Consider the following 18,183-nt stretch of genomic DNA (forward strand, 5'->3'; position numbering starts at 1 on the left):
CTACTGCACTTGTGAGGCTCCTTCTTGGATGGTTAGCATCCAGAAATAAGACACCACAACTAATGCACTACCGGGCAATGCAGAAAGAAGATTATTGGCCCGCTTCCACACAGTTTTGGCACATAAAGCACTAATCAACTAAACACATCTTCCCTTGCTCTGATACCCAATTACTGATACAGCCATGCGAGTGGCACTTTTTCTGCAAATGGCCTTCCAAGGAAAGCCAGCTTTCCATCCCATCATGAATTGCAGCAAGAGGGACTGGGCAGAAAAAATGCCTTTCCTTGTTGGTGCCATAACCAACTATCCTCCCCCTCTCCAGAAATGAGCTGATCCTGGATCTTTCCAAAAATGAATGTTATGGACTCAACTTTCTAATCGTGGCAATTATGTCTAAATTGTAGTGACTGAACATTGCCACTGAGACTGGGTGTTAATATTCTACATTTTTGTCCCTAGCCAACTAAAAGGAGATTCAGGAAAACCTCATCGAGTGGTATATGTAAACAACAATTATCAAGCCAAAACTAACTCTAGAGCCTACCCCAACCTTTTAAAATAACTCAACTACCAAGTCTTCCATGCAGGAGTAGTACCTGTGTGCACAGGGGGTTCTAATAATAATGAAAAGATAAAACCCATTTTTGTAGGCCATGGCAAATGTGATCCTGCCCCTTTCTGTAAAACAATGATAAGGTTGTGTACAAAACGACCCTCCCTTGACCCTCGCAAAGCAGTGAGCCCTGGGCATGAGGGAAGCCCTGTTTTTATTTGTTAGCCACAACAATCCTTCACTGTCTTTAAAGATTGCTTGCCAATCTCCATAATCATTTTCCAAGCAAAGGCTGTGTGGATCAAAGCTGAGCTTTCTAGTGCAAGACCATCACCTGTGGATAATATTTCTGTATATTGAGCATCAAAACTCAGATTACAGTTAGTGTGCTCTTTTGGTTTTTCTCAATTCTGCAAAACCTGGAGAATGGTTCTTGACACTCTGCAAGTATTTGATCTACTGCTCCGAAATGTTCTGAAACCTCAAGAGTTAATTGTTTTGAGGAATTAATGCTGTTTTTTTTTTTTTTTTTTCTTGATGCTCTGGAAGTCCTTGGTCTAGGACTTGCACATGATCTACCTGCCTATTTGGTTGATTTGGATGCCAATTACTAAATACAAAAAGAGTGCATCAACCAATAATAAACTGGTTCATCATTCCTCTCTGTTAAGCCTTCTTTCTGTGCACTAATTTGCATGTGTATATCTTGTCTTCGTGGACAAAGCAACAAACACACACACACATTTACCTTAGTGCATTGTGTTCTCCAACTGGTTGATGTCTACTGTCATTCCTAATGATGAAGAGTGGGTGAAATTTTGGATGTTATGCCCTATTCACATGAAGATGAATGCTTCTTGTGAGATGTGCGTTGTTACCCCTTTTGCTGTCCTCCTTGGATTTCTTCTGATTGCATGTGCTTATTACTTCGGATTCTGTTTGTATGTTAAAAACAACTCCAAATAAAATATAGTGAGGCTTTTCTCTGCTTGAATAAAATGTTTGCAGTAAATCTGAATTTGTAATATACAAGCTTAAGGAGATGGGAAAGGTCTCAGAAAAAGACATTATGTTGATCTGCAAAAAATTCGATCGGCTAGACACTGGCAATTGTGGGAAGATCACACTTGCTGATCTCATGCGGGGTCATCATTGAGTATACCAAGACAGTTCGTCTCATTTGACGGGAGGACAAAGGAAACCTCCGCAACCGTGATGAATCTGCCTCATTGTATTTGCCCAGGACAGCAAAATGTACAAGATCGGACCAGGTTTTCCCTTTGGCGGAGGCATAGTGCTTCAATGATCTATACTTAGCCGAACAGCTGCTCCGGTGCTCTAAGCTCCTGACGGACTTGACCATTAAACTAATACGTCATTTCCTGGAAAGCACGGGAATGCAGGCAGGCCCAGGGATCATTCTGGTAAAATTCTGTTAAGAATCCTTTTGCTGGTTGGGGTTATTGATTGTTCATAGGAATACCATAGCAAAATCTCTTCTTGTATTGGATTTATTCATCTGCAAATACATGTAAGAAATAGAGGGGTTGACTGCATATCCTTCTTGTTACTGCTGGCTATAAATCTCTACAAAATATCATATAAGGAGGATGAGTTAATTTCTTCTCTCTCTGGGATTCTCTTATTGACCATTGTTGGTTCATTTACTGATTCGTTTGTTCTTCTGCAACAATCACCGGGTAGTGTAATATTTGAATTTTAGTTTTAACAGTTAGATCTGCAGTTTCTAGTGTTATCCTGATTTCCCTTGCTTTCTCCGACACTTAAAAAGACTTAAGATTTTTGTTGAAAAGATTTGAGATTAATTGTGATCAATAATGAGTAATATTTCAACATTAAAAAGTGTTAAAAAGAGAATTATTCAAATAAAAAATGAATGATGTCAAATTAGAACAACTTGAAGTCTTAACACAATTTGTTCCTCATGTTTTAGTTAATTGGCAGATCTCACACCTCGGACCAAATTGTTTATTGGGGTTAAAAGAGGAGTACAAGATGCTCTGGTTTCATCAAGCAGGGTAGATAGTATCTTTGACTCTCTCCTTTTTACTTGGAAGTAAAAAAAAATAGTCAGAAAAAGATTGCTAAAATGGAGGAGCTGAGAGATGAGTTGGTAGAAAAGATTCTTGTTGCAGCCATTCTCTTTCTCACATCTTGGGCCACCGATTGCCACTACTGTCAAGCCTAAGCTAGATTCGGCTGGTGCTGCCCTGAAAACGCTAGACCTAGCCATCGTTCTTTTGCCTTAGCCGTATCTAGTTATCACCTCTGTTCAAGTTTGCGTCAAGGCTAAGTGTTTCGCCCATGGGAACCGGGGATTGATGTATTCTACAGATTTGGAACTAATGACAAGAATCAATGCCCAACTCCTTTAAAGGACATCAATGTTTTTTTGTGAGTTATTCGATTTAGTAGCATTTGACTGCTTTAGATGTTTTTCCATCAGAGTCATGTCTCAAATAAGTAATTTGAACGTTTTTAATAGATATCAATAAAATAATTTTTTTTATGCTTTTTCATTACTAAAAAGAAAACCTTTATAGCTACATATGTAGCTTTAGTCCCTCCTGGAGAGGCAATGACCTTGCTTGGTCTCTTTTATTCTACTGCGGGCATGTAAAATTATCTTAAATATAACTTTTTTTTTTAATAAATTTCATTCCATATTAATTGGATTGGTTAATTCTTGATGATTAAGTGAATAGAGTAGTTGTTTTGTTTAGTTTGGAACACCTTTTTCCATCTCTTGGGTGGTTAGGCACATGCTTTTTTTGGCATTTGAAGGATTGCTACACAATGACGAGCAATTGTATTTAACACATTTTGATTTTTACTACTGCTTATTGTGACCTTCTAGGTTAAGGTTAATTTTTTTGTAATTAGACTTATCATGTAGTTTATGTATTTTGATCCATTGGTATATAACCCCTTAAATCTCTATTTTGTAATGTTTTTGACTAGACTGCTCCTTCTCAATATATTTTACTTAACAAAAAAAAAATATTAATACCGAGATCAATCCACAAAGGAAAGTACAGTAAGAAAGACTTTGGGAGGCCAAGAGGCTAGAAAGCACAAACAAGACCAGACCACCCAACCAAACTAAACAACTGGACTACAAATTAGCACAAAACATTACACTATCTATAAGTCAATTAACATAAAATTTGTCAAATCAAATAACATGAATTCTTAATAAACCTGCACCGTGAATTATTGAAAGTTGATATTTTTGTTTCCTATGTTTGCGATCATTATATATATATATGGGGAGAGAGAGAGAGAGAGAGAGAGAGAGATTTCTGGAAGTATGGATATTGTTTGTTTATGCTTGTTTGTCAGTGACATAAAGCAGAGAGGAAGAAAGTTTGAATTTACAACTTTCTCTCTCTGCCGTGGCCTACTTCAGCAAAGACATGGACTTCTCCCATATCATAATTAAGGAAAGGAACGAACCCTCCCCCCCCCCCCCCCCCTCTCGCTCTCTCTCTAGAGAAAGTTGTAAATTCAAACTTTCCTCCTCTCTGCTTTATGTCACTGACAAACAAACATAAACAAACAATATCCATACTTCCAGAAAAAACATTTGCTTTGAACAACGCAAGAAGTGGTGGTCTGATTAATTAGCACCACATATACTCTGAAAATAACACCTCAGCTGAGCCCGCAATCTCTCTCTCTCTCTCTCTCTCTGGGGTGGTCTGATTAATTAGCACCACATATATTGAAAACTCTGAAAATAACACCTCAGCTGAGACCGCAATCTCTCTCTCTCTCTCTCTCTCTCTCTATGCTCTGATCCGATGAGGTAAGTAGTCTTTGCTTAGATTGACTGGCGGAAGCAAAAGACTTTGAGCCAATGGCGTAGAATTGCTTATTGCTTTCCCAGGAAGATTAATTAGTAAAAGTCAAGAATATAGTGAAGGAGTAAACATTTATTTTTTTGAATGCACATTCATATGAGTTGATATGATTCCGCAAAGGGTTTTAGTTATAAATTGTTAATCCTGTTAAGAAACTTCTTTTCTTTCTCTTTCTTCTTCCTTTCTACTGGCCAGTCAGCTCAACAGTGGAATGCATAGTCACAATCCCAAACAAAGAAATTTTTTGTTAGTTTTATTGATAATTAAACGATTTGAAAATTTTAAGCCTGAATTTGAGTAGAAAAAAGTCAATAAATTCGGCCAAATTAGCCTGGTTTTCTTTTTTCTTTTTTCTGTAGAAACCCCAAAGATATGATTAATTGTGGTGAAAATTCAGATCCAACATAATTTATTACTTTTAATAAGCCCTTAATATTGTCTCCTCAATTTGTACATGAATAGTACACTTCAGTTCATCAGCAAATCCACTCAACTTTATCATTTACCCACAGCTTGATAGTTAGAGAAAAATTAATTAATTATAATAGAAGGAATTTTGCTACTTTTGGTTGGTGGAATTGGTCAGAAGAGTATAGCGACCCATGTGAGAATCTAACCAAGCGAAGACCTTTCACATTGAAGCTCAATTTAGCATGACAATTTAATATAATTAGGTAAACAAGAGAGAGAGAGAGGGACAAAGATTTGGCTCTTGCAACATGCTTATGTACTCCAATTAAAATTTTATTTAACAGCGCCAAATGCAGGTTAATTAGTTAACAAATAGCCAATTGGATCCCAAATTTTGTTTATTTAAACTTGAAATATTGACTTGTCGAAACACTCCAAACACTCCAAGTGGAGTAGATGGCACGAAATGATTGAGGCTTTTTTTTTTTTGGGCCTTTTCCAGTACCAAATAAAATAAATTAAAGGAAAGTTCAGGTTGAACCGGATGGATAATGATCTTTTTTAACTTGCATTAGGGCTTTGCTAATTTAATAATGCGAGAATTTATATATAATATGATCGTATGATACCACTTAAACCTAATGTTTGACCAATTCGGATTTGGCAAATGATAAGGGAGTTTGCTACATATTAATTAAGCACGCTAATGGCACTGGAAAGTGAAGAGTAGAGAGTGAAAGTGAGACAACGTGAGAAAGTCAGAGAAATGCAAATTTTCTATCAGTTCATGCTTAAATATATATGTTTATTAACTTGTCAGCTAGCTAGCGATTTAAATTTACTGAATTTGGTTTCGCTTCTAGATTCAATTAATTGACAATTTGCTAGATTCGCCTTCTTTAATCCATATATATATGGGGGTAATTAAGTGTGTACAGGCTGCAAATTAATCAAAGGATCCAACAAATTAACAATGAACCCCAAATTACCAGACCTAAAAACTTCTATTTTTGAGAGCTAAAAATATTTGACACTCAAAAGAGATTATCTAGATTAAACCAAACAAAAGTAGAACTATAGGAAGAAAGATTACTGTGTTACATGTTTGTTAATTTTCTGTTCTTTCTATGATTTATTTTGTAAGAAATTAATTAAACTGTTTAGGATACATATAGTTTGACATCTGAAAATGGAATTTCTAGAAGACGACCACTCATCAAGTTGATACCCCTAACATATAATATAGGATGCAAAAGCACTGAATATTCTATCAGAATTCCTAGTCATTATGAAAGGCTACCTTACTTTAATCATAATCAAGTATTTAAAGTTGCAAATATATATTACGAGTCACGACTCACTGGCTAGTTTTAATTTGCAAGTAATTAATCGCTTGCTCACACAAATACTCAAGCTATTATTGCGGCTCAGGCTCTTGTTGTCATTATTGTCCTTGATGATCACTAATAATAATGATGATGATAATAGACGATTAGTTTGAATCTAATAACTCTAAGTAGGTAGCTACAGATTTGTCATAAAGCTAGCCAATAACCTAAAATCGTCGGAGGTAAATTCAAACATGGGTTTGAATGAGTCTGGATGGCGAGTTTGCATACCTTTTTAGAGTCATCAGGCTTAATTATTAACTTGGAAAGGTGCTTCAGTTCTCAAACACTTTCAGACTGTCAAAGGATGGTAATTCATCAGGTGCAAAGATATGGTAGATGTTTAGAAAGTCTCTGCAGAGTTTTAATCTCGTTAATGATCTTATTTATTATTTGAGTTTGGCTAGTTATTTGTTACATAAAGTTATTGTAAATTAAGAAATAAATACACTAGGTAATGATGTACGATATTTGAGTGTAACGGGGGACTAGTTAATGTTAATTTAACCCCTCAAAGTCTAATCTAGGTAATGGGTAAATTAAAAGACGTCTGTATATGCTTTCATTTCAAAAAAACACTTTGAGATTAAAGATTTTGCTTATTGAAACTTAATTAATGGTGTCAACATCTGAAGGATACTTTTTTGCAGTACACACACCTAACAAAAACCTGCCCTGGGTTATACCGATAGAGACCTCCATTATTAATTAATGACAATACCAAAAGGCCATACTTTATGTCACAATATAATGGACACAAGCAAGGTCAACAATCTCATGCCATTTTTAAATTATTTCCTCTTCTATTAATTAAAAAGTCTTCTCTCACAAGCAACCACCACCCATATAAATGAATATTTAATTAGCCATTTATTCCATGCTAAATCCAAGAACATGTACACATTCCTCAAAACGATCTTGTTTCATGTCACCCTTACATTTATATGCCATACACTAAAGAAAATGTCACACTTCTGGATAACATGTCCCCATCTTGCAACCATATATATATATGCCTATGCATATTAAAGATGTGCTATAGTCTTTCAATATGTGATAAATTTTAATTTGTGACATGTTGGATTAATTTTCACGCATCATGCGTGGAAATTACTGTGACATTGATATTAATGTCATATAATCGTTATAATCGTGGTAGATCAATTTTGACATCCTAATTTTAGGGTCATTAAGCTGTAGATATAAGCCTCTAACTAGGTCGTGATTCACACAAATTTTGTTGAATTAATTAATTTAATTTGTGTATGATGTTGATGCCTCTTTGGTTTATTTTTATTTTTTTTGGTTTTCTTTTATTTACTATAGATTTTTTTTCCTTCCACCAATAGCTAGCAGCCTAATGTCGAACAGTAAATGGGCGATGGATATTATTTTTCTTTTGGGATAAATAATTCCAATTTTAAAAGGCTATGAGAGAACCAATTATATGGGTCTATATTTGAGTTAGGTAAGATATCTACAAATTTGGTTCATGTCCATTCACACCCATGCGATGTCTCAATCATCTCTGTGCCACATTTTGCAAACTATAAGAGTTCCATAGGCACAAGAAATCGCTTAGTTTGTTATAAACTAACAATTTGAGAAAGCAGATGCTATCTAAATCCATTAGGGCGAATGTACCAATGGCTAAATGAGTTAGTACCAAAGCAATTAAAATATATACATATATATATTAAAGCAGTTTGAATCATTCAACTTAGCCATCCCATTAGAGGAATCTTTCATTTTTTTTTTTTTTAATCAACTGTTCAGTGGAGGCTACTATGAACTGTGTTTGGTGCGAATAATTAGCCAGCAATCACGCTTTTTAGGGTTTGCAAAAAGCTTCAAAGTGAAAGTGAAATCTTACTACCGTGCATGTTAACGATAAGACCCAGAGAAACGACACCTGAAATTTAAAGAGTAATTATTAAGATTAGGCGCCACATTATTTCATTAATCAAATCGCTGTTACTTCCACCACCCTATATACACACACACACACACACACACACACACACTGCATGGGAAGGTGGATTAAGGTTTTCACTTCTTCCTCACTCAAGTATACTGTACAGTGTTTGGTTGAAAAGAATTAATATGAATTAATTCATTGACTGTTCATCATCAGCAAGCTGAAACCCCTCGTTTATTTCCAGCAAGAAAGAAAAAAAATCCCTCCATATATATATACACACACACATAACTTTCTAATTTGTAATGCCAAACATCCTTCAATTCCTTAAACAATGCTAGAAAAAAAACATCCTTCCATGTTAATACGATATTCTGTAGTTAAATTGTGTGTGTGTGTGTGTGTGCGTATATTAGAAAAACAATACTCCAGTACACTGATGTGGGAATTGTGTTTTCATATATAATTGTAGTCCACTTGAATGAGTTTTTTTAAATATATAAATATTATTGATCAATCTGGTTATTTTGTATGAAATTTTATATTATTTGTTAATTAAATGAGACGTGTTACTGATCTCTTCTCGGAGAATGCACCGACCTTCTTATGTCATTATTATCTCTTTCTAAGGACATTAGAGTTTGTTATACCTCGATCTCTTTTTTGAGTGTTTTATTGGGTTGTGAGTAAGAGTGAAGATGGGAATAGATGGTTTTAGTTAGTTGACTTGTTATTTGAGCATAAAGTTATATGTTGATAAATGAAATATTATTGAATCGAGTTACAAGTAGGGGTGTTCATTTGTCTAGATAGAGCCCAATTAGGGTCTAATCTGAACTTGTTTGGTCTTAACTGATTCATTTTTTTTTTTTTTGTAAATTTTTTAAAATATATATATATATATATTTATGTGGTTAACTCTGTATCATTAGGAATTACCTCTCCTAGTGAGGAATCTTAAAAAGGAGTTGCTAGAAGAGTTGTGTATATATATATATATCCAAAGGTACCAAAAGAAAAGGGAATCTTTGCGCGAAGACACAAGCAGAGATGGGAGTCTGTCTTATGCCATGACCCTGAAAACCTTTGTGCAAGAAGGCATTAAGAACACAAACACTTCCTTTTTTATTTTTATCTTCTAAACTTTGATGCCTTTGACCAAATCTGGCTGCCCACTCCAAAGTTGGTTTCCCATGTAGACCACTGATTTGAGTCAATGCCATTTGCCAAACTCCTTGTTGTTTATACCTTTAGTAATTTTATTGTATTTTCAATGGAGTACTTATTATTGACAAAAGGGGATTGTGCAGTCACGCTTGTTATCTAAATTATTAGTGAGAGTTAATTCATACGGAGACAAGAGATTTTAGGCTTGAATGTCGTGTTCTGTGTTGAATTTGCGTGGCCGTTTGCATACTTTGGAGGGTGTTTCAGAGTTGACGTCTTATGTGAAAGGTGATTTCGGAGATAAACTCAAATATGTTTAATTTATTAAAAAAATCTCCCTCCCAACTACTAAAAAATAAACTCAAGCTCTCAAATTTTGACGTTAATTATAATTTATAGTCGGAGATATATATATATAATTATTAGTATAATATAAATAAAAAAGATAATTTTATAATATGATAAACTGTATAAGAATAAAGTCTTTGGGTTGATTTGGTCCTAAATGGTTATAATTTGTTTTTTAAATTTTACAAATTTTTTGAGGTGATTTACATATAAAATTCTTGTATTTCTTATGAGCTAAATTAACATATTAGATTTGTGGGTTTTTTTATTTTATTTTGAAAGAACTATAAAACTGGAAATGTTATTAATAATCAAGATATGTGATTGACTAAGTACAATTGAGAAAACCTCAAGAGATAAAACATTAAAGCTAGGAAACCTTATAATCTCCAAATAATATATACATATACAGCATAATTTATAAACTAATATATTTCTGCGAATAGACAAATAAATAGTATTATTTATAATTATAACAGCAACAATAATAAATATTACATATTTGATGTTTGAACTTATATTGATATGGGTGTGAACTCAGTGTTAGAATGATGCCAACGAGACAATTGTATGTGTTGAAGGGTTGAAGCCATGAATAAAGTATTACTTTTATAGTTTGTTATAAATTTATAATATATTTGATATGGTTTAGAAATTCTTAAATTTTATTAATTGTCACCCAACATTTGATATGATATTTATTTCAAAATAATTGAATGGGTGCCTGTAAAAAAAAATTCAATAATCAAATGAGTTAAATCTATAATGTTTTAGTTATACATGTATAATAGGAGCTAGCTACTTTGTTGTTTGAATAAAGAGTTTTAACACTTCATGTTGTGTTATATATTTATTTCACAAAAAATAATTTTCACACGAGTTATTCACCATTTTGTACAATGTATGAATGCTAAATATATATGACACCAAATATAATTTTTGTGATTTCGAATAACATTTCTTATATAACAATTAGCTCGATAGTGTTTGTTAACTAAGATATCGATTAAAAAAAGTGAGATATGAAAAATATTTTAAATAAGAGTGTTTTCTATTGTATTTGATAAATTTATTTGATAACACTTTAAAAAAAATTCATGTGACTTCTTATTTGAAATTGTGTATATAAATTTATCTCATATCTTTTTAGATAAATTTATCTTGAATCTACAAATAAAAAATAATTTATATGCCCTCTAATGCATTTCAATAAATTTAACAAATAGATTGATAACAATTTTAGAATATTTTTTAATCTTATTATAATTATTCAATATCTTAATTTAAAAAGTATTTTAATTTTATTTTGATATAATTTTATTTTATTTATTTTAATAAATGCTACCCACTAAATAAATTTTAGTTCTTAAATAAATGGGGATGCTAAGATGGGCCCACATGAGCAAGACAAAATGGTTTGCTGGGCAGGGCAGCCCAATAATGGCTGGGTGGCTAGGCAGAAGCATGTGGGCAGCTCACACGTGCCAGGCATGTGTCGGCCGTGGTCAAATGACGGTGCCAAGCCGGGACACGTGGAAGCTTCCGTCTAGTCCAGCTTGAAACGTTGACCGGCTCGTGAGAAAAGACCGACGCACTGACCACTATTACGCCCTTCTTCCCCTTTGGTCGTCGCTGACTTATTCCTCATCCCCACCACCCTCCCAACAAAGTAGTCCCTTTAATTAGGGCACCAACGTCGACATCTCATGCCCTAATTCCCCTCTAATCGCCATTAGTTTACTCCTCCCCTCTTCAACATCCCTTAAAAAAGTTAGTCCCATCCTACAAGATTATACTTATTTTTTTTTTATGTATTTATGCATAAATATTATAAATATTCTATATATGGTCATTCAATACGTATGATTAATTATATACTTTTAAATTTATCTAATACCCACTCAAAAGAATATAATTATATATGATTTTTGTCTGACCAATCTACACATGCTAAGTTAAAGAATAGAGTTGTTGTTTCTTGTGATATTGATACATCTCTTTATTTAATTTTATAGAATAACGTTATATATATATATATATAATGGAGGTGACATTTTCTTTATATATTATAGTTTGGAAATTTGTCCAACTTGTTAACTTTTTTGGACCAAAGTTGAGCGAGTTGTTGACGCAGTGATTTGAGCCAATTTTGTTCAAGTTGGGGTTCTTTTATTTTATGTTTCACATGATTTTTTTTTTTTTATTGGATTTTGAGTCAAAGCCATTTGAAATAACAATTAATATATATATATATACACATACACATCTAAGCGCTTCCATTTACTTGATTAGTAAGAAGATCATGTGTTGGACCCGTGCTCTCTTGTTTTGCCCAAGAAGAATGACAAATTATATATAATATGCCCAATACATTATAAAAATATATATATTGTTTCATGAAAAACTAGCACATATATATATATATATACACAATATAAAACAGCAAACCACGAATTAATTTGATATTGTTTCAATTCTAATTTGGAACCCAAAGCCCAAGAGATCAATTTAATCCTCAATTTGGGGAAGAAAGGAGTATTGGAGGAAAGATGTGTAATTTCTAGTGAATACCCATTAGAGAGTAGTGTATATATATATATATATATTTGATCAAAAATTGAGTGACTTAAATAAAAATATATTTATTTATTTTACTTTCAACTCAAACTAATTTTCTAGAATTCATATAATTTGCTAGCCAACGGCATTACTTTGTAAACCCATCACATTCTTGTTTGAGAGTGACAAAATGAAAAATGAAGAATATATATATTTATATATATATATCACCAAAACGTAATATGTAAGACTAACAATAGAATGAATTAGCATTGTCAAACCTTCTTTATAAAGTGGGCCTACTTGCAGCTTGCTGCTGTTATCTCACCACTCTCTCTCTCTCTCTCTCTCTCTTTATCTATGACAGGACAAATAGACCTCAACCCAAATCTTCCTTTCAAAGCTTCAACATATTAAACCTTCTTCCCACAGAATTAGCCCCGTCAAACCCCCTATTCTTTTTCCCTTTCTTCTTCGATGTCTGAGGAATTACCAGGAGATCATCACTTCTGCTACCAGAACCCATTTCATGGCGATGGTTTTGCCAATTCCTTTGCCAATTCATCGAGTGTTTACATGGATCCTCCATACATGAGCTTCACCGAGTGTTTACATGGATCTGCAGACTACAACACACTCGCCAGAGCTTTTGGATTGTCATCGGCACCTTCCTCCGAAGCATTCTCGGCCGTCAAGGATGAGAAGAAGCTGGCGGCGGTGGACGCCGGGGACCAGTTACTGGGCAGTGAAACGCCGGCGACGCCCAACTCTTCCATCTCTTCGTCGTCTACTGAGGCCGGGGCCGGTGACGAGGATTCTAGTAAGGGGAAGAAAGACAGGCAACAGAAGGAGTCCGATGAAGGAACCGGCGAAACCTCCAAGAAAGGGTATGTAGAAAATTTTGAACTTTTGATCTTTATCTAGAAGATATTATATATATATATATATATAAATGGATGTGGAAAATCAACAGAAGCAAATCGAAAAAGAAAGGCGAGAAGAAGCAAAGAGAACCCAGATTCGCTTTCATGACCAAGAGCGAAGTTGATCATCTGGAAGATGGATATAGATGGAGAAAATATGGCCAGAAGGCTGTCAAGAACAGTCCTTTTCCAAGGTAATTAAGTTCTTCATTTCGGAAACGAATTCTGCAATGAAAATATCGTTCTTGGTAATGTATCTCCTTACGAAACGTTTGTGTGTGTGTATATATGTTTTGGGATCCCATGTTCAAACATCTTTGCGTTCTACTTTTCCATTTCACAGAAGCTACTACCGGTGCACCACTCAGAAGTGCACCGTGAAGAAGCGAGTGGAGAGGTCGTTCCAGGATCCATCAGTGGTGATAACAACTTACGAAGGCCAGCACAACCACCCGATACCGGCTTCGCTCAGGGGAAATGTGGCCGGAATGCTGCCGCCGTCGATGCTGGCGCCGCCACCCACTGTGGCCGGGACGAGCTTCCCTCATGAGCTCATGGCTCAGATGCCTTCTTCAGTCTACAACCATGGCGGGATAAGCCCTCTCTACCCACAAAGCAGTGCCCTAACCCCACTGCAGCAACTTCAGCTTCAGCTTCAGCTTCCAGACTATGGCCTTCTTCAAGACATGGTTCCCAATTCCATGATGTTTAAGCAAGAGCCATAGCCATGGCTGGCTATAGTCTCATGTTATCTTTTATGCTACTTTTACTACTGTTTCTTGAGTTTAAAGAGCCCCTTCTTACATCCTAATCTTCGAGAATGTGTTAACAAGAGATGGTTTTTATCCAGTCGATTGATAGACCCATCGATTGGTGTTCATTTCGGGAGAGAGAGGATTCTTCTAACTCTCCTCTCTCAAATGAGATCACGTCTTGATATGTATATGTATATATGTTGTTGATCAGTTGAGGTACTATTTGATTAATTACAACTGCATGTGATAATTAACCCTAGTTTTCACTGAAGCGGTAACCCTAATTTTAGTTGATCTTGTCTTGTTGAGCTATATTTGCCTCCATAAACATAAGAAGCTCACTTCTGAATGCAGGATTTTTACAGATCATATATATATATATGTATGTATATGTTTGTATATATGATGATGATCAGGCAAGGTACCATCTATGTCTATATATATCTAACATGCAATAGGAGAAGGCTAAATTGGTACTGTCACCAATTATTTGAAGTTAATTGTGTCAATTTCTTGAATTTAGTCTCTACTAATAACTGTCAACAAGAAGGGAAACCAATAATTTATGTGTCTTTTCTGTAATTGCCTCACTTGTACAGACCATTTTACTTCTCATAATTAAAAAAAAAAAAAATTGCAAAGTACTCCCAAAGTTGTTAATCGAGTCACAGTGATGATCTCTCTTTGTGGCTATTCTTTTGTGATGATTTCTATATGTTCATATATTTCAATTGATTTGGATATTAATTATTTTGTTTCTGGAATTAATCTTAATTTATTTTTGTGGGACTATATATTACTGCTCAAATATAAGCAACTCTTTACATAAAAAATTGGATGATTAGTTGACAGCATGAATAACACAACCTTTATGCCCATTAAATTTTTAGAAAATGATATTTATAATATAGAAAATACGTGCAATATTGTGCGAAATGATTTATTTATTTATTTTTTTACTTTTTAGTTACAAGTCATCACTTTAGTTACAATATTGACTTATTAGATCATCTTTTCCCCTTCCTTTTGTACACACAAGCCTGCAAATTGGGGTATTTTGATCTTTTCTGAGTGCAATGTGACGGAAAGTAATTTTTTTTTTTAACAAAAAACATAAATATTAATGTTTCCAAAATAACATAATTTGAATCATTTTTACAATTACAAATGATTTTGACATCTCATATGGACGAGCCAAAAATCCATACGTAAGTCTCACATGGTTGGTGGCTTCTATTCTACTTCATGTATGATTGATTGCAAGTTTTGTGGGTCATGTCCCTCTACATTAGGTGTTTCAAGCTCCTTGTGTCCACGTCAAGAAGGTCTGCACTCTTACATGGCTTTTCTTGTGCCTCCCAATCTACGCCCTCTCATGCTGGCTTTTCTCTTTGCTTCGTCCCATCTTCAATTTTCTGCTTCTTTATTAATTAGCTTTCATTGTATGTATAGATTTCTTCTCTCTCTCTCTCTCTGGTATGAATTCCCTTTCTAGAAAAATTAAAAAGAAAAAAAGAAGAAGAAAAGAGCATAAATGTGAACAAAAATCATTAGCCTAATTAGGAATATTTTTGGCAGATCAAGTTGGGCTGCCTTCATTTTACAAAACAAACTCATATCGAAGAGTTCGAAGAGATCATCTAGATATATATATATATATATAGAGGCTAAAAGCATACTCAGTTTCCTCACCTTTCACCATTTAATCATTTTGCCCCCTTAACTTAAATAAGGACCTATTAGCTCTCTTAACTTTCAATTTTGAGCATGTTAGACACTTGAATCAGTGCCTGTGTTACACACGTGATGGAGGTGTGTGCAACACCATCATCTTCTTCTTCCTCCTTCCCCGCCTTCTTTGTCGCGGGTGACTTTCCGCTCTCTGCCTTTCTTGCTCTTTCTCTATCGGTGGTCACCAGCGACGTGGGAGGCGTCGATTGGGGTCGGGGGGCCGTCGATAGTAGTGGTTGGGTGTGGGCGGACAGATCTAGGGTCAGTAACTTGGGAGGCCAACAATGGCGTGGGCGGGCAGATCTGGATAGACCTGGGGTTTGGGGGGGGGGGGAGGGGTTAGTGATGGTGTCGATTATAATCAAGAGGGCTGGCAATGGCAGCGGCTGAAACAATGTCGGTTGAAGTCGAAGGGGCTAGTGGGCAGATCTGGGTTGCGATGGCGTGGATTGGGGTTGGGGGGGGGGGGCGATGGCGTCAATTGGGGTTGGGGGTGGCGGTGATGGCTTCGATTGGTCTGGGCAAGCAACGACGTGGCGACGTAGGTCTGTCCAACAGCTAGGAGATGGGCAGGCAGCGGTAATCATCTTCATCCTCGATCGTTTTCAGGCGACTATCTGTCGGCGACCAGCCGTCAACCCTCTTTCTCTTTAGCAGAGCGAGACATATGGCACTCTTCCATTGACTTGGTCAATGTGGGGCCCACGTCAGATCACACGTGTAACTAATGCCCAATGCTTGTTGCACTAACGTATGTAATTATTACAAAATTGATAGTTGATGTGCATAATAGGTTTAAAATTGAAAGTGAAAGAGATTAATAGGTTTTTTTTTAAATTAAGAAGATAAAATAATTAAATAATAAAAATTGATGGGAGTGGATATGCCTTTAGCCTGTATATATATATTCTTTGCTGAATTATTCGGTTTGACCACGTAAGATGGATCAAAACGGACGTACAATTGATTCTCAAATGTCAAATTAGATGGCTAGAACAGGCATTCACTCATTGACCGAAAGGCTTAGGCTCCAGCTTTTTTGAAACTTTATGTATAATATGTACATGGGTGTGTAAATGGATCAAAATTGTAGGGCTGCAATGGCACCAATTTTCTTAATTTACATAATATGTCACAGTCCTGTATCTGACAAAACTGTGTTCTCGCAAAATGTTGTTCTTCACGTTTGCCTACATGTGTTTTTGTTCCATGGTCAAATAAAGCATCATTTTATTCCGTACACAAATTAAGTCTAATTGGAATAATGGGGGAAATATATGTCACACCTGCATTTTTTGTAATTATCACGACTCACTATCATTGACTTATATTTGTGTTTTTTGAATTCAATTAATTATAATAAAATAAGTATAATATGACTATAATTTTGTTTTTTGTAATTTAACTAGGCTATATGTTGAGTCTTTCTCGTGAGCCCGATATTTGTAGTTTTACTTTTAATATGTTTTTCACTTCTATGTATAGTTTATTTTCATTTTTTATATTTCAAAATTCAACATCAAACATAATTTATTTTATTTTGCTACTTTGCTAGAGAGGGTTATTGACACATGTCAAAATAATAAAAATGTCCTCACCTAATTGTAAAATTACTTTCGCTTCCCTTGGTTATCTTTTCTCACTCTCCTTCTCATGGTTGCCTCTAGTAATTGCATTTGGCACACTAACCACTGCTGTATCCTTCATCTTTGCCATGGCAATTGACACATGAGCGACGAGAAACAGTTGCTGGAGACAGCCACAAAAAAGGGAAAGAGAAGAGAGTGAAGGTAGCCAAGGAAAGGGAAAGTAATTTTGCAATTGGGTGAGGGCATTTTCTGTTGAAACAAGAATATACAAACAAATATATGAATTGTAGGTCCAACAATAGCAACAACAATAATACATACCATAACTATAACTGTAAGCAAGTATATAACATCAAGTAAATGCAAACCCAAGCTCCGACGAGACAGGTAGCAATCGGAGAGGACAGGTTCATTGGAAACACCAATATTGGAAAACGCACACGACGAGATGCTGGAAGTAACTGAAGATCGAGGCATGCTTGTAGTGCTGTCCTGAAGATAGTAACGCTCTGCTCCGGTCATGACAGGCTCTAGCAACTGTCAACAGAAGATACAACAGTCTTGTTTCGACAAATGGTCACCTCGATCAGCTGGATCTGACAGAATCGAGAAAGGTATTTGCTCTATGTGCGATAGAACGAATATGGAAGGGAAAACCGAACGCACACGAAGGCTCTAAACTTGGTGCTGAGAATGGCAAGGCTTGACCAGTTCTTTATAGTTGGGACGAGGGCACTGAACAGCCGCAACCTTCAAGGTGGCATTAATTGTCAGAGTAAAAGGTTGACGATTAAAGTAACCGAATAGCCAAAAAATTAAGGATAGTATCTCGGAAACTAGACTGACGTCTCTGGAAGAAGACAAAAAAAAAGAAGAAAAAAGATAAAGAAAATAATTTTAATTTTTTTATATAAATATATATATATATAAATCGACTCGACATACTAGATAGAT

The 18,183-nt window shown here is 35.2% G+C and overlaps 1 protein-coding gene across 1 annotated transcript; it reads left to right on the forward strand.

Annotated features, from left to right (window-relative positions):
• The first annotated feature begins 12,578 nt into the window (after positions 1-12,578).
• Positions 12,579-14,180, forward strand: LOC127807252 (WRKY transcription factor 71-like). The gene is made up of 3 exons (XM_052344948.1): positions 12,579-13,118; positions 13,205-13,348; positions 13,498-14,180. The coding sequence occupies exons 1-3, from the start codon at positions 12,709-12,711 to the stop codon at positions 13,877-13,879; spliced, it is 936 nt and encodes a 311-aa protein (XP_052200908.1). The 5' UTR covers positions 12,579-12,708; the 3' UTR covers positions 13,880-14,180.
• Positions 14,181-18,183: the final 4,003 nt, after the last annotated feature.

The sequence above is a fragment of the Diospyros lotus genome, chromosome 8, assembly GCF_014633365.1.
Source record: "Diospyros lotus cultivar Yz01 chromosome 8, ASM1463336v1, whole genome shotgun sequence".
Taxonomy (NCBI): Eukaryota; Viridiplantae; Streptophyta; class Magnoliopsida; order Ericales; family Ebenaceae; genus Diospyros; species Diospyros lotus.

Bases quoted from the DNA above. Each gene is read 5' to 3' on its own strand.
- LOC127807252 (XM_052344948.1), top strand. From the start codon at position 12,709: ATGTCTGAGGAATTACCAGGAGATCATCACTTCTGCTACCAGAACCCA. The intron at 13,119-13,204 runs GTATGTAGAAAA...GAAAATCAACAG, and splicing joins GGCGAAACCTCCAAGAAAGG to AAGCAAATCGAAAAAGAAAG. The intron at 13,349-13,497 runs GTAATTAAGTTC...TCCATTTCACAG, and splicing joins AAGAACAGTCCTTTTCCAAG to AAGCTACTACCGGTGCACCA.